Raw genomic sequence first — 26,465 nt, 5'->3', positions numbered from 1 at the left:
TCGCGGTCTTTTGCTGTCGGTGCAGGAGAGCTCATCGGGCACACGGACAGGATCTCCGGGTTCGCGTTTTGCCACAGCCCCGGGCAGAGCAGCCTCTGCGCCAGCAGCTCCGACGATGGAAGCGTCCAAATTTGGGACGTGGAGGCCCTGGCTCCGGTGGCGGAGTACAGCCTGCACCAGGTAGGGTGCCCAGCGGGAGCCACCGCTGCGGGGATGGAGACAGCGAGACAGAAAGAACCCACAGGGTGGGGTGGGCGTTTGCAGGTCTTGCAGACAAAGCAGGGTGGTGTTATTTCAGCAAAGGTGAATTCCAAACCCGGTGAAATTAAAACCGTTGAATGCTTTTGGCCAGCGTTTTGTTCTCACCTTAGGCCTGCAGCGTTGTTACATCACCTCAATAAGCTGTTGGTTACCATCAAAGCCTCAGTGAGCGAGTATGCTCGCAGGGCATATTCACTGCCGCTTAACCCAGCTCACTTAAAATCTTTTCAGCAAGTTATTGTTCCACACAGGACAGACGAAGAACATATATTTGAACGGTTACTGTCACCCAGGACGCTATATTGGCAAATACGTCCATCATGCCAAAGCCCAAAAGAACTGAAACACTTTAGAACAAACTCAACTAATGCTGGGGTGTACTTCCAGATTATTAGTTAGTCTGTGTTAGATGGTGGTAAGACAGCTTTTAACATATTCAATTCTTTTTCTATAGAATGCGATCTCAGCATTGCACTGGTCACCTCTTGTGAAAGATCTGATTGTATCCGGTGATGAAAAAGGTGTAATTATTTGTTACTGGCACAACAGAAGTGACAGCCAGCAGTTCTTCCCAGAGCCTCGGACAATTTTTTGTCTCACTTGTTCTCCTCATCATGAAAACCTGGTAGCAATTGGGTAAATATTCATTATAGGTTTTTTTCTGTTATTCTTCTGCAAAAACCTTATTGTTAATTTTTGCTACACAATTGTAAGGTCATTTTTAAGAGGGTTTGGTGGCTATTTTTTTTCTTCCAGTATCCAATAATTTAGAAATAACATTTAGATTTGGCAGACCTGCAAGACATAGAAATCCTTACCAGTGTAAGGGTCCAGGTTTGGTTTGCATCTCTGAAGTTTCTTTAAACTGTTGTTTTTTAATTAGACTGCACTGGTGTTTGTTGCATTATAGGTTAGTTCATCTGAAGAGAGTTTTTTAGTTTTTCTACGCCTTTGTCAATCACTGCAATTCCAGTCCTTTAGACACCCAAGATTGTATTGAACAGAGCAGGAACAGGAAAGCCCTTTAGACTTGATGATAGTTCTCTTGAAGGAGAACAGACACAAGAGGAAGGAAGGAATAAAAGTAATTTGCCTTTGTGTTATACAAGTTTTCCTTGTATAAAAGCCATTGTTGTTTTTTAAGTCTCTGAAAACTGTATTACTAACAAATTGCTGTCATTCTTGAAGCCAAACGTACTGGTTGCACTTCTTGAAAAGGCAGCTGCAGGTACATCGGTGCTATACTGGAGCTCCTATTGACCGTTAGTCTGCTAATCCCATTGCTACTTGTGATTTGGCTTCTCTTGTCTGTAATATGGTGATAGTGATCCTGGTAAAGAGCTGGGAAATCGACTCAGATATTATTCTACAAGGATGTAAGAATCTCTTCATTAATTTAAATCTCTCGTTTTAGCTACAAGGATGGCATGGTGGTTATAATTGATACGGCTAAGAGGCCATGACGATGAAATACATTGTCTGGCCTGGTGCCCTGTGCCTGGTGAAGAACGGTTACCTGCTTGGCAAGATGACCTCCAAGGTATGTAGAGGTGATTAATAGCCTGTGAAGTGGTTTTTAGTTAATGTAAATGTACTTCTAGAGAATTGAATTCCTTATAGAAAGTCAGTAAGTAGCTAAGCAGAGGCAAGTGGTAAGTTCAATAAAGTATGTTCTGTTACAAATCAATATATTGTCAGTTAATTTTCATAAAGCTTTGAATTTTAAATTATAGTAACATGACTTCATTGGTATTCAGTAGTTCCTTCAGAGGAAGGCAAAGTTCCAAATGGGGAGCTGACACAGGACACAACCACGAAGAAAGGCTGTTACCTGGCTTCGGGAAGCAAAGATCAGACCATACGAATATGGAGCTGTACTAGAGGCAGAAGTAAGTAAGATTAATAATCTGCAATATACAGTAATAATATGGTGAAAGAATTACATTCGAACTGCAGCCTTCATTTACTAACTTGGTGGTTTAAAGCTTCAGATTCACAGGATTGCTTTTTCCCTCAGAGAACTTTGCTGTACTAGGTTTAGATGATCCCTCTTTGTTCCATAGGTGTGATGACTTTGAAGTTGCCACCCACAAAGAGAAGAGGTGGAGCCATTGATCCCGCTGTTAAAGAGCGCATTTGGCTGACTGTTCACTGGCCTTCTGGTCGTTCCACAGAAATTGTATCCAGCTCCTTTGGGTAAGTAGGGTACCACTGGGTACCTTCAGGAAGTGCAGATTAAGACTTCTTTTTTAAGAAGAACTGGGTAGGAAACTTGGACACCCTCTTCCTTCCCAGTGTAAGTGGAGAGAAGACAGGCCAAATGTTAAAGTGGGAGTTCAGTACTAGAAAACTACTATTTATCCCGTAATTTGTCTGATAATCTAACTGAATATTGACTGCTAATGGCTTGCCCATCCAATGGGAGAAAAATGACATGTCAGTTTTCAGTGTGGTTAACTATGGGAATCATTTGTAGGGTGGTGTTTGTGTGTGTATCTATGTATAGGCACATATAGTGGATGTGTCTGTAGCTGTATTACTGTTGCACATGTAATATAGTCTATATTTAGCCTATATTATTCTTTTGAAGTGAACAGTGAAGTACACACTTTAAATTTTGCAGAGGAGAATTGCTGCTCTGGGATTTGACCCAGTCTGGAAAACGCAAGTGGACTCTTCTGGGATCTTCAGAAGGACAAAATCACTCCCGGATTGTGTTCAATCTGAGTTCTGTGAAGCGTCAAGACAAAGAGTTCCTTTTTTCCATTTCAATGGACAGAGATGTAAGAACCATTTACAAAATTAACATAAAAATAGCTGTACCTATACAGTTTGACTGAGTGCAGCTACTCCTTTTAGGGCCACAAATTTGTCTTAAGGTGGGTTTATTGCAGCATTTTATAACATCATTCCTTAAAATTTGTTCTGCAAACAGGTTGTGTATATTTTTGTTAGTTTATAAGCCCAAACTCTTACCATGGTGGAGTGAATGATTATGACATTCTGCACTTGAATGGTTAGCATTTAATAAAGGGAGTTTACCATTTCTTTCTCCTGTATGTTTTATTTTTTAAAGGCCTTTTTTTCCTTCTTAAAATCATTTACTTGTACAAACTAAAGCATCTATTTTTTTTTTAACTTTCTGCCTTTTACAGGCAGTGATGCACCTCCTATTTTGAAGTTAGAAGAGGACTGTAGTATTAAAATATAGTCGTTTTCTCCATTCCATTGGAGTCTTCCAACTACTGCAGCCCTGTCTGTGACATGTAATTCTCTAGGTGTAGATCACATACTATGTCAAGCCTCGAATTTGATCCTTTCATTCTTCATCTCACTCATGCTTTGATTTTCCTTGTCATACCAGTCACTCTACATTTAACCATTCCTTGTTCCTTAAATATTCAGGTGAAGTGCTGGGACCTATCAGCTCTCGATTGTAGCTGGACCATGCCCTCGCTTGGGGGGTTCGTTTATAGTCTTGCCTTCTCCCCTGTGGACACAGGCTGTCTTGCCATTGGTGTCGGAGACAGCATGATCCGGGTGTGGAATACTTTGTCCATGAACAATATTTATGATGTTAAAACCTTCTGGCAAAGCATAAAGTCCAAAGTTACTGCAGTAAGTGTGCTTTTGATTCCCTTTGTTTTACTTTGTCTCTTCTCTTTTCACTCCATATTTTTCTCTCTCTTTCACTCTGAAGAAGGTTTTTTCCAACTGAAAATATATAAAGCCAAGTTGTTCCTTTTGTACTCAATTCTTTTAGTATACAATACATTTCAGAACCTGGCAATGCATTTTTAGACCTTTTTACAGCCTTAGATGTATGCATTACATCTAGTGAAAGTCAGCTGAAGTCCAGCTGGCTGTTAAATTAATTTTTCACTTTTATCCTCCTTTGTGATCTTTTGTTGCTTCATCCATGGTTGCCCTTGCTCTGCTAGGAAGCCTGACATGCACAAAACCCAACATGGATGTGTTCAGTTTTAGTTTGACCGGTGGTTAGACTGCTGGCAGCAATAAAACATGGCAGTTATTCTTGTTCACACCTAAAGTTTTCTTGCCTTCCTACCATATTCTCCATTTCTATTCTGTAGTGTAGATGTCAAATAGTATTTTAATGATTTTAGTCCCTTTTATCTTCCCCCACAACAGCTGGTAGAGGAAGAGACTTCGATACTCATAGCAGAGTGATCAAATCAAGTGTCTGTAGTTGGAAGGGTCGGTATAAGGGATGGTACTTGCTCATCAGTTTCAATGTTTTCCTTTTGTTTGTTACTTAGAAATAAAGTGTCTGTAGCTTGTATCGTTATGGGTCTCTTTCTGTTTTGCTTGCAGTTATCCTGGCATCCAACTAAGGAAGGCTGCTTGGCTTTTGGAACAGATGATGGAAAAGTTGGCATATTTGACACCTTCTCCAGCAGGTATGAAAGTAGCTTTCAAATTCATTAGTGTCACATCCTGTTGGTATATGACCATGCATAGGTCCTGTGGTCTTTCCTGAGGTATATCTTTACTGTTAGACAATATTAGGATTAAATTAGCTTCTAAGGTAATATAATCAAATCACATGACCAGAGGTCATCTGTGGGAGGATGTCAGTCAAGGAAAACTTTAGCCAGAAAGACGTTTTCAGAGAATGAAGAGCAACATGCAGGTACAGGTCATGACGGCAGTTCTGTTATGGTTTTAGTAGTGTCCTACAGGAGAAGTTAGACACTTGGTTGAGCCATTGCTTTTGCATGTTAGAGCGCATGGTGTCTGTTTTCACCACTGGAAATACGTTGCTTTTAATTATTCATTTTTTTCCGCTTTGCTGAAATCTGACTGCCCCTGCTTCCTTGTCTCCCCACCCAGTGCTAAGAATAAGCCGCCTCAAATCTCCAGCACTTACCACAAGAAGACTGTATACACATTAGCCTGGGGACCTCCAACTCCTCCTCTGTCTTCTGGTGAGTCTTCCAGCACCTTGTGACAAAGTAGAACACCCATGCAGAGTACACAGACGCCATGAAGTTGGTATGCCCTCCCTTCTTAGGAAAAGGAGCCCCATTTGCTTGGTAGCAATCCTTTCTAGCAGCTAAGAATGCATTCTGCTTGAGAAATTGTTAATATTTCTGCAAGGAAGCAAAACAATCTCTTTTAGTTTTTGAATTCTAATAGCTTCAGGAAATAGGTGGGAGTAGCGTACCACACGTCTCTGCTTATTTCGGGGTATTACAGACCAGTGACTGTCTGCATCAGCTTCCTGCAGTAACTGTGTCAGATCAAATATGTGTTTCTTAGCTCCAGAAGTTTGTTTCTACTCGTTGAACTAAACATTACAGCTCCATTAGCTCTTCTTATGCAACTGGAATTTTTTTATGGACCAAACTTTAAAGGGGAATTTTAATGCTTGCAGTGATTGTGCTATGGAGAGATCTGTTGGTAGAAATGAGAGGTCCTTTCAGAGGATCAGATTGTGAGAATTTCTTGCTGCCGGATCCCAGGCAATTGAAGCATGTATATAGCCTTTTAAAATCATGTGTTGATTTATAGTGGGAGTGATTACTTCTGGGAAGACCAATGAAGAACATAATATATTTAGCTTTTTTTCTCTGTTGGATAGAAGAAGGTGAACAGCCCCCTGTAACTTTATATAGTTGTGCTGGAGAAGGTATTGTTTTTCAACACAACCCCTGGAAGCTTAATGGAGAGGCAAATGACATCAACAAAGTCATCCGAGACACTAATTCAATCAAAGTGAGTATGATTTTGAGGGGGTTTTATGGATTTGTGTTAACTGTGTCATAGTTTCTATGGCCTTGTGGTTCTCTGATCTTGCCTTCATGATGTACCTATAACAAATAAAAAAATTGAAACCTGCAGTCTCCACAGATAAACTTCAGAGACACTTACTGACTCAAACTATTAAAACAGTTTATGTGTTTGCCTCTGAAAAAGGGTCTCTTTTTTCCCCCAGCGTCAACATGGCACATCTCTTCCTGGCATCAGTTACTTAATTTTCTACTGTGTAATTTACTTAACCAGAAAAGCTAAATTGACGTATAGAATTTGGTCTTAAAGCTCTCTGTGGCTGTTTAAAATAATTAGTTCATACAGAGCTTTCCAGTTTAAAAGCACTTGAAGTAATATGCTGAATAATGTCATAGCTTAGATCACGTGGTGGGCCTGCATGAGTTAACTACCTCACCTTGTCTAGTTCTCTTCTTTCGAACATTAACTTTTTAAAATAAATTTTGCAGTAAAGGCAGTCATGATTTTGCAGGAGTCTTTCCATTTACACTGCAACTAATGCAGAGTGGTTAGCGGTAACTGACTGTAACGTCTTCTCAAGTATGATCAGTCATTTCTTAATTGAAAGGACAAAATAAGTGACGTGGGCTAGATCTTCAATTGCTTTAAGTCAGCACAAGTCAACTGAAGTCACTCGAACTATACTGATTTATATCAGTTGGGTTTTGACGTCGTCTTTGAGTGGAAGACTCACTGGGGGTTAAGAAACTAATGTCACAGGCAATGAAATGATGATTTTTAGGCATCTAAATTTTAAATTGGAAGTAGCTTTCATCTGAATTAGAATAGAAATAATTACATGTAAACTTAGATTTCTTTCGAAATATGATAGAATTTGCTTGCAACGTTTGGACTTTCCAAGGAGCATAAGGAGGTGAAGGTCCTACTGGAATCCAGACAAACTTCCTTTGAGACATTTCACTGAACTGATAAAAATAATCACTGCCTCTTGCATCAATTCATTCAGTTTTTTTTAATTCCTCAAGCTTATGTCACTGCTACAAGAGCAATGGACACTTCTGTGACTTTCATTTTGCAGACTAATTGCAGCTCTGTCCAGTTGCCAGTCTTGCTCGGCTGAATATATGTGAGAGAGATTTAAGAGGTCTTGTTAATACTTTGTCTTCTCTCTGCAGCACAAACTGCCTGCACGTACAGAGATCAGCTGGAAACCAGATGGCAAACTTTTGGCTCTTGGCAATGAAGATGGGTATGTTTCACTTGTAGGTTAAGGAGGTATATGTGCTCATCTTGACTAGAATCACTGTAGTGAAGCAAAAGTACTTTTTGTTGCCCTGGTTTGTCTCTCTTCTTTCACTGCCAGTGTATTTGAGTTGTGATAATACAGCATTCCTTGCTGTTACTTAGTTCAGCTGCTCTTGGCATGAAGAATCCAAATCATTATGTTAAATTATTTTTCAAGGATCCACTCATGGTTGAAACGCACTTTTGCTAATATACTAAACGATGGTTTGAGTTGAATCCAGAAGAGAAAACTCATTTAGTTACTCTATTTCATGTTCTGTAATTCTGCTCATGCAGGTTAACAAAAAAATGCCCATTTTCACTGACTACTGGAATTCTTACACTTTTGTTCTTACATTTCAGGTCAATCGAAATATTTCAGGCACCAAACTTGAAGTTGCTCTGTACTATACAGCAACATCATAAACTGATTAATGCCATTCGGTGGCATCATGAGCATGGGAGTGAGCCAGACCTGAGTTACTTGATAGCTTCAGGCTCAATCAACGCCACTATTTATGTGCATAATCTGAAGAGCGTTGTAGGTAACGGTTTGCAGATTATATTCCAATTCTTGGCATCTTGATTTGGTTTACTCCCAGTTTGTCTTGCTGGCCATATTTGATCCTTTTCTTTATTCTTTCAGAGAGCACTTCAGAAAGCCCTTTGACAATAACAGAGCCTTTTCGAACTCTGGCTGGGCACACAGCTAAAATCACAAGTCTGTCTTGGAGCCCGCACCATGAGGGAAGACTGGTATCTGCTTGCTATGATGGCACTGCACAGGTATTGCTCCACAACCACTCAGGATTGAATTTCTTTTAGTTTCGAATCATCCGTTCTACGGTGTTTTAGAACCAAGCTGACTAAACAGCAAAGCTGCTTTTGTGAGATAAACTGCCAGTCATCATTTTCATATTGGCACTTTGGATCCTTAAGAAAGAAAGATGTTATGCAAATGTATTGATGCAAACAAAGGAAGCTCTGAATTTTCTCCGTTTGCATGTTGGTATTTGAAATTCCTGTGCAAACACCCAAAAAGAGAAGCTCCTACAAGTGCAAATAACTGAAGAGAAAATGCAGAGCATTAGGGGAAGATGAGACTTTCTGAGCAATTGGATTTCTTTCTTGTTTATAAGGTATGGGATGTTATGAAGGAGGAGCCACTCTGCAACTACCGAGGGCACCAGGGCCGGCTACTGAGTGTCCAGTGGTCACCAGTGGATTCAGATTCTGTTTATACTGGAGCAGACGATTTTTCTGTTCACAAATGGCACATTTCAAAGCAGGAGCATACACGGCCTCCCCAGGGTAAGTATAGTCAAGCAGAAGATCCTTTCCTGAAGATGATGTTGAAGCTGGGAAGTAGAGGGTTGCCACATTGAAATGGTATGATAAGTTCTTATGTTGAATTCCAGATCTTCGTGCTACCTGTTCAGGAATAAATTGTGTCTAGGTTTTAATTGAGTTGTATTTGGAAACTAAATGTTCATCTTGAGAGACAGACAGCTAATACACTAAAAATCTCTACAGATAATATCAGGATAACTTTTGCAACCTTTTACAGGCAAAAAGAGTATAGAATTAGAGAAAAAAAGAAGTATGCAACCAAAAGTCAAAACCAAGAAGAAAAAAAAGCCTATAGGAAAGAGTCCAGCCAAGCAGGATCTAAGTGATGCTGTGAACGGAGATGAGAGCATGAAGGAAATGTTGCTAGAGGAAAATGGAGTGTCGGACCACGAAGGAGAAAAAGAAGCTCAGGAGGCAGAGTTGCCTGATAAAGGCTGCATGACTGGTAATAATCAAATTGTCTTAGTTCAGTGGTTCCCAGACTGTTTCGCACTCAGCGCATCACCGAGTTAAATATTTTCATACAGATTTTCTCATAATACAGTTTTACTCAAATAGTCAATACAGTTTTACTCAATTTCACTTGAATGAAATACAGTTCTGGGGTGCCTTTCATAATTTTTTTAACTACTTTAGGACTAACTGTCTTTAAATAAGATGATTCTCGCATAACAAACAAAATTGTTATGTTTGGCTTGAAATAATGTCATTTTTGATCAGTGTTCCCTTCTGGTGATAAATCTTATACTGGTGCACCTTCATTAGTGTCTGTTGACATCTTATTTAACTTTCTGACAGTTCTGTAATGTTTTCTTAATATTTCCTTTCTCTAAACAGCTATTAAGTTCTGTGGCAAAGAAAAGCTTGGTTTCTGTATATTTTGAAATAAATGTAATAGAATGTGAATATGTTAAGTATTCTGCTATGGGCTTTTCTATGTATTGTTTTTCATTTTTTATTACTTTTTTATCACTTAACTCCACAGTGTCCAAGGATACATCTTCATCTGCATATGATTATTCTTCATGCAGCTTGCCAAAGCCTTTTGTGACCCAGAAAGCCACTCCTGTGAAAAAGGATCTACCTAAAGAGAAACCAAGTTAGTATGTTTTGGGGACTATTAACAGTCCCGCATCAAGGCAGAGCTCCTCATTCTAGGCTTCTGTTTGGCTGCAGCTTCCCTTCCTAATGTGACACCAAATATGTGCCGGAGAAAGAAGAGTGTGCCTTTTAAATATCTTAAACGTTTTAAGTTGCTGCTTCTTTTATTTGCCCTGCTTGTCAGGTCAACTGAGTAGTTGTTTAATGTGGGGCTTAGATACTGCCTTTTAGTTGCTAGTTTCATTCCAGGCAAGATGGGCAGAAAAATACATGAAGCGATCAGTATTCAAAAGTCAGAGTTGTCACAGTAGAGATGCATGTGGCACTTGAGCATCTGGTTTTTGATTTCCTGTGAGGAAGAGGGGGTTTGGGAATACATTGGAGAGTTCTGCTGTAGCAGACTCTTGGAAACTGCAGCAGCGAGTAAAACGTGTCTGATTTTTCAGCTCCTGATGCCTCCCTGAAGAAGAGGAAGCCTCGTTCTATTCTACCCTTCAGCACATTCATGGATCACAGATCAAAAGATGAATTGCATCAGGACTGCTTGAGGCTGGCTACGTGTCTGAAAACCAAAGGTATTAGTCTAAAACTAAAAGTCTTCAGAAGCATGTGTCCAAGGACTTGACTTTGACCAATCAAACTTAGATGTAAGTTCTAAGCGTTCACCTGCAAATTGTTAAATCTGCTATACAGGGAAGAAGGTAGACAACATACATATTTGCTAACTGTTGAGGGTAATGGCGTGGTACAGTGACTTGGCAGGTCCCAGTTCCCAGTGTTTTACCAAATCTTAAAATATTCATTCTTTTTTACCTGGTTTAGATAGTAATGAAGATGTGTCCCCAGACCTCAAGGATCGCATCCACCTGGGGCTGTTCACAGACAGGGCTTCTCTGCACAAGATGATTGATGTGGAAGGTAAGTGGAATAATGAATTCACTTTGACAATATGATCATTGTAACTGTTATGTTCAAGGAGAAAACAAATGGGGGGAAATGCTTGAATTTTCTTTACTGTGGATTAAAGTATAGGATTAAGATTGCAGGCCTGTGCGAAAAGAAGAAAAGACATTATTCCCAAATAGTTTTTACATCTTTCAGGTGCAAATTAGCAATACCTTATGCTTGAATAATCTCACTTTTGCCAAGTTAGTTTACTATGGCAAATAATGGTATTGTGCTCATGCTGATAGGAAGTGTGTTTGCTTCTAACAGGAAAACATCACTTGGAGAATGGGCATCCAGAGCTCTTTCAGCAGCTCATGTTGTGGAAAGGAGATATGAAGGGTGTCCTCCAGGCAGCCGCTGAGAGGGGAGAGCTAACAGACCAGCTGGTAGCAATGTCGCCCATGGGTATGTTTGTTCTGGTAACAGATAAGCAGATGGAATTAGCTGCCAAGGGTGGCCTCATTCTGATTGTTTTGGATTGGAAACTCATGATTGTTCCAGACGGGAAGGAAGTCACTTCTTTAACTGTCTGATAACAAAAATCAAAACACAAAACATATCCTATATGTGACAAAAATCTGGATGTTTCCACAAGCACCCTTAGGTTGGGATAGCAGGAAATAGATTGGTTTCCTTTGTGACTTCTTGAAGGAGCAGGCCCATCCTTCCAAGCACAAAGTTGATACTTTGCAATATGTAGCAGTCCTTCTGGCTAGAAGAAGAAACAAGAAACTAATCTGGGGCAGAGAAGAGGTACATGTCAAAGAAGTGATGATGTCATGCCACGGGAATTCTTCCAGTTTTAAAACTTTGTCTCCAATTGTATTCCCTTCTCTTTTGCAGTTGGATATCAGGCCTGGGTTTGGACAGTAGAAGCTTTTGCGAAGCAGCTGTGTTTTCAGGAGCAATATGTGAAGGCTGCCTCCCATCTCCTCTCCATCCACAAAGTTTATGAGGCTGTCGACCTCCTGAAAGTCAACCATTTTTACAGGTTGCTGTATATTTGTTTAGGATTTTCTCTTGTTTTCTAATGTGGTAGGTTTGACATTTTGGTTCACCTTTTGTACGCAGTCAATTAACTTTTCTATCTGGTTTCGCTTATGTGCATTAGGGAAGCAATTGTAATTGCTAAGGCCAGGTTGCGTCCAGAAGATCCAATTCTGAGGGATCTTTACACCAGTTGGGCAGCTCTGTTAGAGAAAGATGGTCATTATTCCATGGCCGCCAAATGGTGAGTATTACTGGGAAGACAGACAGAATTGTTTCCATGCCTGAAACAAAGAAGGTTTGTTGTTTTGTAGCAGCTGAAATCTGTTAACTGGTCTGTCTGGTCATTATTTGTCTACAGTGCTTTCTGAGCCCAATCTCACTAGATTTCCTCCAGAAGCTCCAGAGGGCAGTTCAGAGCAGAAGGTCCAAATGCCATACTACAGTAGAGCCATCTCTTTCCATAGATATTACTGGAAGTCTTTGAAAACTAGTCTAGCAAGACTAAGATTAGCATATATATGAAAAGACTATGTGATGTTACCAACCTTTCCACTGGAAATGTGCAGTGCCACAGTTCATCTTGAGTTTCTTGAGGCCGCAGCTAATATCCTAATCACTGGGTTATCCTCCTCCAACTAGAGTGTTTCAGATTTCTGACCGCCAAAATTACTAATGATGCTTGAAATATTTTGGCTGGAATACTGTCCTTTTCTTGATGCTGATTTCAGTTCTGGCATTTTTGAGGGTGTTCACGTTCGTGAGAGGATTCAGATGAAATCCAGAGAAATACAGTAGGGACAGACTACTGCATATAACCTTTCTCTCTTGAATCTATTTATTTCTGTTTCTCATCCAAGCTGTGCATGATATGCACACCACCGAAGGTTTCAGTCCAGATTATTAGGCTGTGTGACTTTCCGTTTGTAGCTTTGCATCAAATTACATGCCCTATGTCTATAGTAAACTTTGGTAAGGCAAAGTGATGAGAGCTCTGAGAACAGGTTTATCTTTTTTTGTATGTTTGTGCTATTGTGTTACATTACAATTTAGAAATGGTATTTTATTACTAATCAAGTCAATTTGCTTCTATCTCTTTTCAGTTATTTGGGGGCTTCCTCACCCTATGATGCAGTTAAAGTGTTGGCAAAAAAGGGGGATGTGACATCCCTTAAAACTGCTGCGGAGCTTGCACTGATATCTGGAGAGGAGGAGTTGTCAGCAAGTTTGTCTTTCAGATGTGCCCAAGACCTGCTGTTATCCAGAAACTGGGTGGGAGCTCAGGAAGTCCTCCAGCAACATAAAACTTTATTTGTGAGTCTGGTTGTTTCCTTTCTGCTTTCTTCAGCGTTGTCTCTCTCCAGATTAACTTGGCACCACTTCCCGTATGTTAATAGTCCACAGGTAGTCCTTCGAGCTGGTTTTGCCTCAGAATATTTTCCTAAAAGTTTAATGCAATGACCCAATGAAAAATCATGTGTCTTTGCAGAGGCAAAGGGCCCTATGTGTGGGGAGGCACATAGGCCCTATGCTTCTTAGTTATATGAGAGGTAGTTGAGAAAAGTGTGGTTTTTTAAGTATGTAATACTGATCATAAGAAGAAAGAAGTGAAGGAAAGTATTCACTGTTTACATTAAAGGAACAAATGAGCTAACTGTAAGTCCATCTGCTGGAGTCTTAATCCAGAAGTCCATTTTTGTGCAGACTGAGAAGCAGAAGGGTAGTTTAGCTTGTTCTGATGTTTCCTTCTGACCTTAAATTATCAGCGTGGTTCTTCAGTCGCTGCAGTTGTGAAACAGTCTATCATCAACAGGCTGCTACTAGCCATGATGTTCTTAAATTTGTCTACCTGCTATTGTCAGTAAGGGATTGTTTTAACAGAAGCTCAGTGCTCTTTTTTTTTTTCTTTTGTTAAAGGGACAAAGACTTGTTTTCTGCCTTAATGAACTGCTTTGCAAGTGCCTTAGTGAAAGAAATCCCTGTGACCGAAAGAGCCCCGTGCCTCCCTGTTATCACAGCTGGGAGCTGAACAGAGAGGCCTCATTTTTTGACATGGTGATAGAAGTGTGGCAGAATATATTGGGCATGGGCACCACTGAACAAGCCACGTGTGCATGGCAGCAGCTGCGCAGTATTGAGCATCCTCCTTCTACCAGCAATGCACACCCAAAGCAGGTAAATGGTTTTAGATCGGTATACACACTAAGCCTTAGTATGGCATACACAGTAAAAGGCAGCCACTGTGGTGTTGTGCCAGCCATTCCCAGGGGACTGATGTCTGCACCCCGCTGCAGCTTATAGTCTGGGAGAAGTAGATGATAGGCAGCTGGGATCACTTGCATAGCCACTAGTTTGTTTTTGCATTTGTTTCTGTGCAGGGCAAGAACTGACACACATTCTCAGTGATGAGCACTGAGATCATCAAGATGTGCTGGCTGGGCAGGAGTGATTGGCATAGCCGAGTAGTCTCAGCAGTGATTCGCGGTTTTGTGCTGAATTGTTAGGAGTGGCAGGGCTGCTTGTTGTTAAAATATCCTGGAGCTCAGGTGTGCTCATAGACTGGTGCTCCTGCAGCTCTTCTCTTTGACCACAGTGAGTCACTGACCTTTGGCGTGCTCCTGCGTCTCCTCTGCTTAGTAGGACACATGCAAGCACAGCTGCTGCTTTTACAGTTACACATAATGTAAGAGTGCTCTCTCTCCTGCATGAAGGAGCCTATGTAAATTGCGTTGTCATTAAAATTGCTTTTAAGTCATGTGCAAGCTGCAAGTAATCATCTTCTTTGGTGCTTCCTGTAGGTGCTTTTCCATATCTCCCATGACCTGACCCTTGCAGCCCTGAGCTATCAGACTGCTACCTGGGATGAGGCAGTGAAAAGTATTCTTGGAGCTGTGACCCGCAGTTATGATGCTGGTAATTTCACTCTGATGCAAGAGATTTGCAGTATCATCCTTCCTGAAGGTACGTCTCTTCTTGTGTATCTCCTGGCACAGACAGATGGGGGGATCTTCCTTGTAATCACAGCTGTGTTTCCCTTAATATTACTAGGCATAATAATGTTTGGAAGGAGCAAGATATACCCAAAAATAATGGAAGTCTATGGAATTTGGCTAGTGCAAGGGCCATTGGGTGATCAAAATTCCCGACTGTGTAAGGAAGCTCAGCAGTGTCGGTGATGTAAGAAACTGAGCAAACTCTGTTCATAAGGGAGATGGGGACAGTGGAAATCTGTGTTCATATCATAGTTACAAATCACTCCAACTGGCCCTTCCCTTCATTTTCTGCAGAGTATGCAGTACCTTTATTTTGTGGCTCTTGATCCTGTGAATATCTTGATACACAGCTCGGGACCAAGGAAGTTTGCTGTAGATGATGTTAACATGCAGTCTCGTGCTAGTTAGAAGAGAGTATTGTGTTTAAAAAGATGCCAAAGGCGTCTGCCTTTGCTTTTCTGCTTTCTGCACCACTCTGCCAGTATCTCAGTAAATCTCTGGGTCTCCAGGATAGCCACTCACCTACTGGTCTTTTTCTTTGGAAATCTCTATAAACTATTTATAATCCTTTTTTTCATTATTAGGTTGTGATAAGCTGAGACACAAACTGGACAGCACAAATTCTCAGAGCATGGACGCTTGCAGAAGTTTAGAGAGCTTTGTGGCTTACGGACTGCTGTATGACCTGTGGTGGAACCCACCCAAAGACTCCCTCGGCTTGCAAAAGGCTGTCTTGGATCCTGTGCTGCGTCCCAGTGAGCAGACAGCTCTTGAGAAGAGTTACGTTTCAGGTCAATCCTCCTCTGAAGAAACTCCTGATCAAACTGTAGTTGAGATGGATGAAAACCTCTGCAATACAAATGAAGTTCATAGGTGTGAGACAGAAAGCGATTCAAGAACTAGCTCAGTCAATTTGGTAGACAGTCAGACAAAACTGAATGGCTGCAAAGTGCTTCTTTCAGAAGAGATTGCTGCTTTACAAAACACCCAGAGAGATATAGCTGAGGTCCAGCAGATTTTAGCAGATATGATCCGCCAGCATCAGCAGCAGAGGAACAATCTCCAGGAAAACACAAATGGAAACACCCAGGAAAGTAACCTGCAGCAGAGTTCGGAGACTGAACCAGACAAACAATGCTCTGACAGCAACCAGATGAATTGGTAAGCTTCAGAACATGAATGAATGGATTGAAAAAGCAGTGGGTTTTTTGTGTACTTGTGCAGCATATTTCTTGGGTTTGCCTCTAATCTCAAGCTTGTCACCCAGTGACACTTCAACATACAGCTCCAAAGTCTTGCATTTCCTTGGGGCTGAACTGCTGTGTGCATAAATTTACTACAGCTGAGTAACTTCCTGATACACAGGGTGTGTTGGTATGGTGAATAAACAAGGCAGCTTGAAAAGGGGAGGATAATGAAAAGGACAAGTGTGATCTAAGAGGTCTGTCTCTTTGTTGAACAATTATTTGGGACTTTTAAAGGATGAGCTAGAGCATGTTAACACTTGTCCAACTCTCTCCTGTGCTCGCCAAACAGGAGGGAGGCTATGCAGTCATTTAAGCAAAACAGTTACTCATGACACCTGCTCTTTTCTTGACAGTAAAGATGAAGTAAAGGAACCAGTTACACTCCCTGAGCTAACAAAGCAGCTTCTAAAAGCAAAGCAGAAACTAGCAGAATTTCCAGATAATTTAAAGGTAAGTTTTCAGAAGGGGCATTGTGGTTCTGAAAAAAGACAGTCTTTTTGTAAGGGCAGCCTCATCATAGAGTTCCTTTCATACAGAAGGTAAGGAACATTGACTTTCTTGGTGATCCTGTGGCAACTTTGAGAGAGAACTGACATATGGCATCAAGGTGATATTTTTGTTTCAAGCATAACTTTCTCTGTGTAGTGGGAAAGTGTAGGTAAAGCATGGGAGAACTCAATGGGATATTCTGTATGAATCTCTCCCGTGCATTTTAAAAGTAATCCCTTGCTGCTTACAATTATGTATGCAAAACTGCTTTTGATAAACAGTAAAATCAGGAATTTAAGGTATAAAATAGCCTTTATAGATTAGGAACTGTAGAAACTACACATCACGTGTTTGAAAACAATGTTTGCTAGCCTGTCTCATCCCCTCTGTTCTCCAGCCTATAATATATTAACTAAAGGTAATCATGGTGATTATACAACAGGGTGCAAACTTGGTTATACGTGAGCTGATACACTGGAAGAAGAGGAAAAAATGCATCTGACTCATGACTGTCTGTTCTAAAGAGACTGTTAAGCATTGTTTAGAGAGCTGGCTGCCTGAATATGTTGTAGTTGAACAATTATAACTGAAAGAGTAGACATCACCTCACATTCCTTTTTTTGCAGGTCTTCCCGTTCCCTGATGTGCTGGAGTGCTGTCTTGTACTTCTTCACGCTGGATCCCAGTGCCCTCCCGAACTACAGGAACAGGCATTGGATCTCCTTAGGAAACACGGTAGCGCTAGTATTTACAAAAAGGCTGGCAGGAGGTTCTTGACATGACATTGTGAGACCAAACTGTCTCCTCTTGAGCTGCCTACAGCTACTTAACACCAAGGCTGTTCTTTCTTCAAGTGAAGGCTTGTTTGGATGGCCGTGGTTATTGAAGACTACTTGGATAAAACTACAAAAAATCAGGTTTATATACAGACTCACATGTAGGTGTCAACTACTACTACTAAAGGAATTGTGTTAGAAAACTGAAAAGCAGTAGGTTGTGGCCTCGAACTGTATACAGGATTTTTGTATATTTTTTTTTATTTGTTGGAAGTTATGCCAGTGAAAGCTCTTGGAAAAACAATGGTTTCTGTAAGCAAACTGATCTTTAAGCCAGTATTGTTCTTAAAAGCATTGTGAGATTCTTTTCCTTCCTTTAAATAAAGTCTTCTACCACCAGGAACTGGCATCTAATTTGATGGACAGAAATCAGTACCAATCAAGGGTAAATGCATTACAAATAAGCCTTTCTTTTTTTTTTGTTAAAGACACATCAGTCAAATGTAGTATATAAAACAAGTGTGTGCTATGATTTAGCTTTGTGTGAAGCCAACTGTACAACATAAAAGGAAGGGCAAGGTCTTTCATACTTGATTCCAGCATGACTAGCAAGAGATAAGGGATTTCTCTGGGTCAAGAAAAGTGACAGTCCCTGCTTTTGCAATATCCATGACTAAACAAACTGCTTTTCATTACAATGATGGTAAATTTGAAATATCTATTTGAGGTACTATCATGTTCTCTAGAAAAGCTGCTCTTCTAGAACTGCAAAAATCAGTCCTAGATTCTGGAGTCTTAAACATGTAATGTTTTGACCAGTCTTATAGCTTGCCTGAAGGTTTTGCCTGTCTTGATAGAAAAACTAACTTTAACTAAGAGAACAAGGCTCAAAAGTCTTAGTGAACATAACATCTATCTGAGTAATTTCTTGAAGCAAGTTTTTTAATGCAGCAGAAAACTTCATGGTAGGATAGGGGGAGTCATTAATTTAGAAAGTTGATAAGTACAATAATTATTATTGTTTAAGAAAAGAAAAAAAGGAGGCATGGATATTTTAGATCAAGCTATTCCAGATTCTTCCAGCCAAAATACAGACTTGATAGGTTTCCTGCTCCAAGCTGAGTTAAGCATCAGAACAAATGAAGACCAGTCGGTGAAAGCCAGAGGTTATACCAAAAGAAGAGCCTCTGGTAGATGCGTTAACCTGGTAAACTGTTGCCACTAACTTGAACTTGCTAAATTCTGTACAAAGTACTTGAAACCAGCAGGGGGAGCTAGTGGTTAACCAAACAGCCCTTCTAGACTAAAGACTCTAGAAGAAGCAGGAAAACTTCACACAGGACAGATGAGCAAAATGGATTTGTCACTTTAAGTGGCTATGCTGCACTGAAAGAATATTCCACAATACTGTGAGCAGAAAGAGAATGCAAGTCCCCCAAACAGATTTTAAGCTCAACATTCATCAGTTACTGTACAATAAGCTCAACAGCAGATTTTTGCTAAGAACTACTGCAGTAGCACATGAAGAAAGAAACTTGAGCATCTTCCCTTTGAGCATGTATCGCTCAAATTCAGATTCCAAAGCCTGAACTTTGGGAATTTTAGTGCTTGATGGAAAATCCAAAACAAGGCCTGGTTTAAAAAAATTTATTTTACAAAAATTAAAACCAAGTAGTATTTACAAGCATTTTAAATACCAGCTGTAAACCTCAACTCCTAATAATGGTTTAAGCTTGTTTAAAATGCAAGACAAGTCTTAAAATTTTAAGTTTGCCATGTCCAAAAGAGTTTGGTTTTTTGTTTAGTTTTTTTTTTTTTTTAAGAAATGTCATTACAGAGCTATTGAAAAAAATGCTATAGAATAGCTCTTGTTTAAAAAAGTCAGAATCCCAAGTTCGTCTTCCATCCTCTAACTACTTTTCAGATGTTTATAATGAAAAGAAATGGAGCTGTTTTGTTGTCAAGCATATAGTAAAATTAGGGGGTGGAGAATAGGAACAAGTATTTATCCATCTGCTGAACTAACTGTGTTGCAATGAGAAGAATAAAGTTTGTAGGTTAAGCTGAAGACTGAAGTCAGAGTATTACTCCAATCCCCTATCAAAAGGTCCTCCAGCAAAGGTGAACTTTTAGGCTCTCTTAATCTATTTCCAAAACAGTTTATGAATACCCATAAGAACTAAGCTGAGGCTCAGTATGAGTCAAACCTGTACCATACAGAATTAGAAACTATGGAGAGCTGATCAGATCAGCTCAGTAATATCCATTCCCACTGTTGTTAAAGCAAGTCTCTGAATATTTTTAGCTGCAAGGATCGTTTTTAATGTCATCTGTTCCCAAACCTCTGCAGTGATCAAAGAGCAATTTCCACAGACTACGCAAAGATAAAATAAGCAAAACATGAGGTGAAGCAGTCATCCTCACAACATGCAGAAGTTTTAAAATAAGCTTTATAAAGCACAATTTGCAAATTTGTGTGCACGTCTGTGTCCGTTTTCACTGGATTTCCAGACCCTTAGCTCTACTGAATATTCTACCATTAAGTCTTCCTTGCAGATTCTGTACAGTATAAAGAGGAAAAAAACAGAGGTATACACAGTAGGTTCTGTCTTTTGCCCTTGGTATTAAAAAGATGGCAAACCACAAATGCTGGCATTAGGAATTCAGTCAACTCTCTTCTGGGTTTCAAATGAAGATGCAGCTCTTCAGCAAAACTGCAGGCCTTCTGCAGGCTGAATACTGTAGATGCCTGTTGTCTGAGACACTATTAGGGAAAATGGGTGAGGACAGCAGCTGCCAATATGGTAACCATGTTCTGCTGAGGGGTACCGCTTATCATGGCTGCATGTTGTTGATAATAGCCAAAATGCTCATTTTCTCCTGGGCCGAGTCCACATCTTCATTTTGTTTCTGAGCCACTCCTGTGCCAAGGCCATACAACCGCCCACAATACTTTGCATCATCAATTGTATCCTCAAAAAACAACTGCAGATTTAAAAAAAAAGAGTGAAGAAACAGATATTGTTTAATTGTACCTCTAAATCAGAAAGTGCCCAATGTTAATTAAACAGCTCATTTGAAGTCAGCCACCTCCAAGATGCAGCATGTGAATTAAAATAAACACATGAAAGAGGTGTAAACAGAGGAAGACTGTGCCAGTATCAACAACTCGTATTACTGACAGTTTCAAGTGTGAAAGCCACAAGGCTGAAGAAAAAACAAAAACAAAACCAAAACCACATTGTGCATGGTGACATTTATGGATAGGAACTGGAGAAAGAAGAACCATAAAGAATACTGCAGTACCTCTTTCATTCTGAAGAATGCCATTCCCGTGAGAAGAGAGTCCGATCCTGCCTGGTGTTGTCGTCCAATTCGCTGCAAATCCAGCTGATCTGCCACTTCTTGAAGGCCACCCTGCAATGAGAAGAGATTTCATTTTGGAAGACCCATCTCTTACCAAAATTGCCACACTTCTCCAGAACATGATGGCAAACACTGGCCACAATTAATCTATGCAGATTCCAGCAGTATACACACACCAGCTGTGAGTGAAACAGTGCTAAATACTGTTCAAGAACACATAGTGTTCTCAAATGTAGGTACCCTGCTTTTCTGCTGCAGATACTTGAGATGATTGTGGGTACATTCATAGGTTACAAATGCTATGTAGCCTATGTATGGATCTTTCCTTCCCTTTCCTCAAACAAGGCTGTGATTCAGTAGATAAATTACTTTAAACTCTCCGAGCGTCTACCAGTTAATCAAGTCATGTCAGAAGAAATACTCCACCTTGCATAGGGAAGATAAGCATGCTGAATTATAATTAGCCTCTGAAATTACTGATACACAAACTGGAAGGTTATGGCAATGTCCCCTATATAATACACATATTGGTAAGTCTAAAACCAGGGAGGCAGCATCTATTAGATACGAACTTAGTCATTGGTGCTTATGTGTGACGACTAGCTTTTATACACGTTCCAGTTTTAAGACTGGATAGATGCAGCAGTTCTGTCACTTGTCTTACTGTACATTTACAGTGTTGATGCCCATCCACTGCTTGCTGGGGAGATCAAGTACCTTGAGGTTTTTGCAGCTCTTCATTAAGTACTTCACATCATAGATGGATGGGAAGAAAAGGTTCAAGATATGGAAAAATTCATGTTCCTCTTCTGGTAACCTGGAATCTGTCAACAGCTTCACCATGTAGCCGAAGTCATAACCACTGAAAACAAAACCACAGAAATCAGATAAGCAGGCAACACCTACACTTGGTCGGTACCCATATCTCATTTTTCACAAGAGTTTTATATGGTGTAGCTTTACAACCTTAGCATTTTCTGACATTCATAGAACTCCTCTGGATCACCAGAATTCATGCTGATCATCTGTGTCAATGTAGGATTTTTGAATGCTCCCTGGGTGCCTCCGCTAACCTCTTGTGGAACAGCTAAGCCGTTGGGAAGAACATACTTTTCTTCCCAACACTGCAAGTTTCTGTAGCTATAGGCAATACAGAAAAGCAGGAAACCCTATAAGTATCTGCTGCCACCACCTCCTCCCTCAAGTCCTTTCACTTGCAGTAGTATCAAGGACCAGAGGCTTTGTAATCAAGTTGCTTGAAACGCTACAAGAAAGACATCTTAACTACACAGATTTCTTCCTCTACGTAAACACAAGATAGAAGTTGAGAACACCACCAACAGTGTAAGGAAGAAGAAATAAAAACCTTACTTTACAATGCATACAAGTTAGTAAGTGTAGAAATCACGTTTCAACTTGTTAGTAACTTCTTCCATAGAGGAAAAGACTGTAACAGCAAAAGGATTTTCAAGCAACACATACACAAAATTCAGCTCACAGTAAGCGCTAGTACAAAATAAAGTGCTAAGTGTCCTTCCTTCTTAAACTTGGCCTTTGTATCTTTAAGCTTATTTTAAAAACTGCAGAGCTGCTAATTCTTCTCCTTAAAATTTGTGTCACTCTCCGTGGACAAAAGCAGCAGTATTTCAAGCAAAAAGAGATTTTTCACTTCACAGTGTCACTGACCATCTCGGACCTACCTGTGGAAGGACAGCCATTTCACACTGTCACTAAGGACAACCCCAGATGTCATAAGCAACTCGGCAAAATGCAGGGTATCGATCCCTTCTTCTTCATGCTTCTGGAACTGCAGCCCAGAGCTGGCAAGGAGGTCTATGGAATCCTGAGAGTACATGTCCTCCCTGAAGGATAAAAGCAGCTTTGCACTCAAGGTATACTAACAAGTCAGGCTCATTTTAGAAAAATTCCCCCCCAACTGTGTTTAAAAAAACGGAGTGACAAGCAGGCTATCTCTGGGTTCCACATTTGTCTCTAGAAAATTCAAATTGAATCAGTTCTAATAGCATTGTTGCAGCCTCCTACGTCCATAACAAGCTATTCTGCAATCATAAGTAGTTAATAATTCAGTGCGAATTCCAAAGAATCCACCTCCATGGAACTGAATGACGTTTTAAAAAACGTCACTTCCGCAAGGTGAACGGAAGCACCACAGATGAGAACACGGAGAAAAGAGGAGGTCTCCCAAATAGGATGACATGCTAAATCACTGAGCATCATTCCTGTCTACATTTTTCTTTTTCCCTTCATAGCACATACCACTGTATCATCATCTCCAGTTCCATCTCTGGGAGTAAACAAAATTACATAATACTTGACTAAGGAAGGTGAGTGATGATATGCTTAGTGGAGAGCTGAGCAAGAACCTGACTCCTATACCAGTTTGTTTCATTTAAAAGGGAGATGGAGAGGGAAGGACATGAAAACACACAGAGCAAACTTCATGCCAAATATGATAACTGAATCAAATGAAGTGATCACACTGTGAAAACCACTTCACTCTGATTTCAATACTTTAAAGAGGCTCACAAAGTTGTGGAAGTAAATATTGCAACTTTGGGGTTCAAGAACTGTATGATCCGCACATACCAGCTATGAATTTTTGTAATGTTTTCCAATGACAGTTCCATAAAAATACTGATTGATTTCCTAAAAATGTGTGGGTTTGCCAGATAAACCCTCTCTTTATTTCCCGGCAGCTCTAGGGGTAATTATGCTGAGTTTGTCTTTACAATTATAGGGTAAGGGATAATGAAACTTGTTTCAGCTGTAACCCAGGATATTGCAGCATGGAGCTGACAAGAACTGCCACACTTCATTTAACAAGATTCATTCTCCCCAACAGGCATTAGGATTACACCAACATTTTTTTTGGATCCCAGTTTATATTTCAGCATGGATCTGTAAAGAGGTATTTTCCTTTTTTTCTGAAAACAGCACATCCATTTATTTTTAGCAGAAAGAGATGGATTTTTTACATATAAAAATGTATAAAGTTTAAAACTATGATGTTGTTGCAGAAAAGAAGTTTAAGGCACATACAATTATTGGGGATAGGCTATTTATCACAGGAAAGGGTATTAAGGATAGGATTTTAGCATGGCTTTGGACTTCCAGAAATCCCACAAACTCCTGTCATACCAAAACAGGTTCCCACATAAACTGGCTTAGAATCTTGATTTTTTTATTGCTTAGAACCAGCCACTGATGATGAACACACAGGCACCTGCATTTGCCAAAGGAAAGTATCACTTCAGCAGAATAAAGTAGGCAATTATTCCCTAGCTCAAGAGACTCACGTAAGGTTGAATTTGAAGTTAAACTGCCAGGTGTTGATGCCGGAAGGATATTCTCCTTTCTCATTTGTGAAAGTCAGGCCCAGCTGGATAATTTTCAGAAGGTCCACATTACACCGAAGGAGCTGATATTGATAGTCTATAGAACTGCGGAATTCACCAATTGGCCTTACAACAACTCCAGGAAACTCTGTGTCCTAGGAGAGAAGGGAAAACCTTATTTTACCATCTACTTTACTAGGAGTCACCATTATCACTATTAGGAGTCTATTCAGTTCCACACTTGCAGTTCTCAGTACTGCATTCTGTGAATTTTTCTGCAAAAATCACCTGCTTTCTCTCCTTTTTCATGTTCATACAGAATAAACTGCTACACAATTTGTTAACTATTGTATTCATTCATTTATTACAGGTATCCTTTCTTGCAGTTTTGTTTTATTCCAAAACAAAAATGTTATAAATTCATCCAATATGCACTATTATATAATTTAGGGAAATTATATGCACTATATATAATTTAGGGAAAATTCTCCATTTTCCCTAAATCTACTAAAATGGACTTTTATTTACTTATTCAGTGTTTTTTCATGTTTTAAGTACAAGTTAAATTTAGCACTCTGACCATCTTCATTTGATAGTCCAAATAGCAATAGCCTTCGCTGTTTTTGAGGAACAGCCTACAATAACAAAAACTACTGCCAATCAAAAGACCTTAGCAGCAAAGCAATCATCTATTAAGCAGCAAAGCAATCACCTATTATACAGAGAACATTTGACTTGGCCAGTGATTGTGTGCTATCTTTGCTGAAACCCAAACTTCTAGACTATTTTTACTCTCAGACTAGGTCACATAACTAATACTGACTAGAGTGTACACAAATAACTTTTATGAAGAATCCAGTGCTGTGTGTCTGACAAAATTTTCCCTTGCCCAAGATCTTTTCATGTCCACTCTTACAGTACAGCCACTAAAACAAGTCATAAGCACGCTTTCGATGAGATCCAACCGAAACATTTTCCATTTACATATGGTAACAAAAAAAAAATATATTCACTTACAGAACTCCATTCTACACTGAAATACTACACACTCTGCAGGGGCATATGTTTTTATGCCGCACTTTTATTAAGGACTTTTCATATGTTGAAGTTCAGCGTTCCTAAGCAAAGTTGGCATAACTTAACAGTATCATAACTAAAACCACTTATGTACGTAACTAACTGGCTCATGCCAAGCAGATACAGACTTTTAAGAGCAGGAAGAGATTCCTCCCACCTGGGGGAGATTCTGGTCATCTTAAAGCTTTCTGAACACTTTATCATACTTACAGCCAAAATATTTTTCTTCCATAAGAATCAGCATCTGACTCCCTTAAAAAGAGAGGCAGCCCAGCTGACTGTCACTTGCAGGTCTTTTGTCCTACAACACCACGGCATCTTCCATGACCAAAGGGAGAAAGACATTCAAAGGAGAAATACACTGGTGGAAATCTGAAGATTTAAACCCAGTTGTACATCTGACCTGTTTCATTTTCTCTTACATAAACTAATACATGCTGAAAAGGTAAATATTAAATTAATTCAGGTTTTTAAGGTGGTCCCTCTCTCCCCCATCTTTCACTCAATCCATACTCAACACTACTTGTATTAAATACCGAAAAGCTTCTACTGAACAGCTTTCTAATTTTCCAGCCCTTAACTGCTAGCTGAGTTGTAGCTGAGGGAAATCCTTCCTCGCTCAAGAACTGACTTATTCCCCTTCTCCCCAAAATCCCCTGATTAAGCCCATTAGGTCAAGTATAAAATATTTACCATCGCAATGTAGCTGTAACTTAGAACAATCTCTCGAATTTTCCTCATCTCTTCTTCCAGATTGTTCGCCCATACTTCACAGATAACTTGGCTGTTCTCTGCAAGGGCTGCTGGCATCTTGCAGGGACCAGAGCAAAGACAGCTGACGTTGAACTCAGATGACAGCGGAGAACTGCAAGCTGTGCGATCTTATCAGTGTGCTGCATTAAACAGATAAATAATGTTTTACATGAAGAAAGATCTACATATAAGAACAAAAGCTTTGGCAGAGTCAGTTGCACTTCCATTTTCAGATTCAAATAGCCCATTTCAAGTTTACACCAAGTTTTTTCTTGCTTTTTTCACTTCCTGTAAACATGCTGAACCAGAAGAAAATCTAGAGCGAGACAGATACAAGAGTGGGTGCACAGTTAAAACCCAGTTGTTTATGAATAGAGTAATTTTCCTTCCCTTTCTTCTCATGGCATAAGCTCTGAAACTCTGGGCCTAAGACATACAAGCAAGGAACCCTCAACTTTAATACTTCAAATACAGCGACAGCTTTTACAAACAGTAAGCGCATGCTTTACAGACTACAGTTACAGACACGAGCGTCTCTGACATAACTCGGGAAACACTGAAATTTCCGGTGCTGCTAACGGCGGTTCCCGCGGCGCCGCACCTCGGATACATCACCGCCTCTTTCACCGCTTCCTCCAACAACACGGGCAAAACGACCCCCGCGTTCCGCGCGCGGGGCTCCAGCGCTCCCACCAACGGCCGGGCCCCGCGCGCCCCCTCACC

General features: G+C 40.1%; 2 protein-coding genes across 3 annotated transcripts in view; one reads left to right on the top strand and one right to left on the bottom strand.

Annotated features, from left to right (window-relative positions):
* The window catches only part of GEMIN5 (gem (nuclear organelle) associated protein 5), a 19,766-nt gene extending 2,570 nt beyond the window's left edge, over positions 1 to 17,196 (top strand). Inside the window, 28 exon segments of the mRNA XM_009892645.1 lie at positions 26 to 180; positions 716 to 897; positions 1,676 to 1,705; positions 1,707 to 1,801; positions 2,022 to 2,150; positions 2,325 to 2,457; positions 2,885 to 3,044; positions 3,667 to 3,879; positions 4,597 to 4,682; positions 5,116 to 5,237; positions 5,873 to 6,000; positions 7,191 to 7,264; positions 7,663 to 7,844; positions 7,946 to 8,085; positions 8,439 to 8,610; positions 8,867 to 9,094; positions 9,635 to 9,748; positions 10,197 to 10,325; positions 10,573 to 10,668; positions 10,966 to 11,103; positions 11,542 to 11,689; positions 11,810 to 11,929; positions 12,789 to 12,999; positions 13,603 to 13,860; positions 14,484 to 14,646; positions 15,263 to 15,839; positions 16,279 to 16,375; positions 17,041 to 17,196. Of these exon segments, the coding sequence (XP_009890947.1) occupies positions 26 to 180; positions 716 to 897; positions 1,676 to 1,705; positions 1,707 to 1,801; positions 2,022 to 2,150; positions 2,325 to 2,457; positions 2,885 to 3,044; positions 3,667 to 3,879; positions 4,597 to 4,682; positions 5,116 to 5,237; positions 5,873 to 6,000; positions 7,191 to 7,264; positions 7,663 to 7,844; positions 7,946 to 8,085; positions 8,439 to 8,610; positions 8,867 to 9,094; positions 9,635 to 9,748; positions 10,197 to 10,325; positions 10,573 to 10,668; positions 10,966 to 11,103; positions 11,542 to 11,689; positions 11,810 to 11,929; positions 12,789 to 12,999; positions 13,603 to 13,860; positions 14,484 to 14,646; positions 15,263 to 15,839; positions 16,279 to 16,375; positions 17,041 to 17,196 (4,436 nt within the window).
* A 1,812-nt stretch (positions 17,197 to 19,008) lies between these two features.
* CNOT8 (CCR4-NOT transcription complex, subunit 8) lies at positions 19,009 to 25,886 on the bottom strand. 2 transcript variants are annotated; one of them, XM_009892615.1, is made up of 6 exons: positions 25,683 to 25,886; positions 23,874 to 24,067; positions 22,257 to 22,418; positions 21,274 to 21,418; positions 20,497 to 20,607; positions 19,009 to 20,175 (listed from the first exon to the last, which is right to left on the bottom strand). In XM_009892615.1, the coding sequence occupies exons 1-6, from the start codon at positions 25,797 to 25,799 to the stop codon at positions 20,026 to 20,028; spliced, it is 879 nt and encodes a 292-aa protein (XP_009890917.1). In that variant the 5' UTR covers positions 25,800 to 25,886; the 3' UTR covers positions 19,009 to 20,025. The 2 variants fall into 2 exon arrangements, with proteins under 2 accessions (XP_009890917.1, XP_009890918.1); XM_009892616.1 differs by lacking the exon at positions 22,257 to 22,418 and having other exon boundaries at positions 19,304 to 20,175; positions 25,683 to 25,799.
* Positions 25,887 to 26,465: the final 579 nt, after the last annotated feature.

The sequence above is a fragment of the Charadrius vociferus genome, unplaced genomic scaffold, assembly GCF_000708025.1.
Source record: "Charadrius vociferus isolate BGI_N301 unplaced genomic scaffold, ASM70802v2 scaffold529, whole genome shotgun sequence".
Taxonomy (NCBI): Eukaryota; Metazoa; Chordata; class Aves; order Charadriiformes; family Charadriidae; genus Charadrius; species Charadrius vociferus.
Note: the sequence above shows the minus strand (reverse complement) of the source record. Positions and strands in the feature narration are given on the sequence as shown.

What these genes read in the sequence shown, in the direction of transcription:
- CNOT8 (XM_009892615.1), bottom strand. Translation starts at nt 25,799, where the DNA reads ATGCCAGCAGCCCTTGCAGAGAACAGCCAAGTTATCTGTGAAGTATGG. An exon ending in AACTTCAAATTCAACCTTAC is followed by an intron (nt 22,419 to 23,873) that starts GTGAGTCTCTTG and finishes TTTATCCTTCAG; the next exon opens with GGAGGACATGTACTCTCAGG. An exon ending in AAATGGCTGTCCTTCCACAG is followed by an intron (nt 21,419 to 22,256) that starts GTAGGTCCGAGA and finishes TTTTGTTTTCAG; the next exon opens with TGGTTATGACTTCGGCTACA.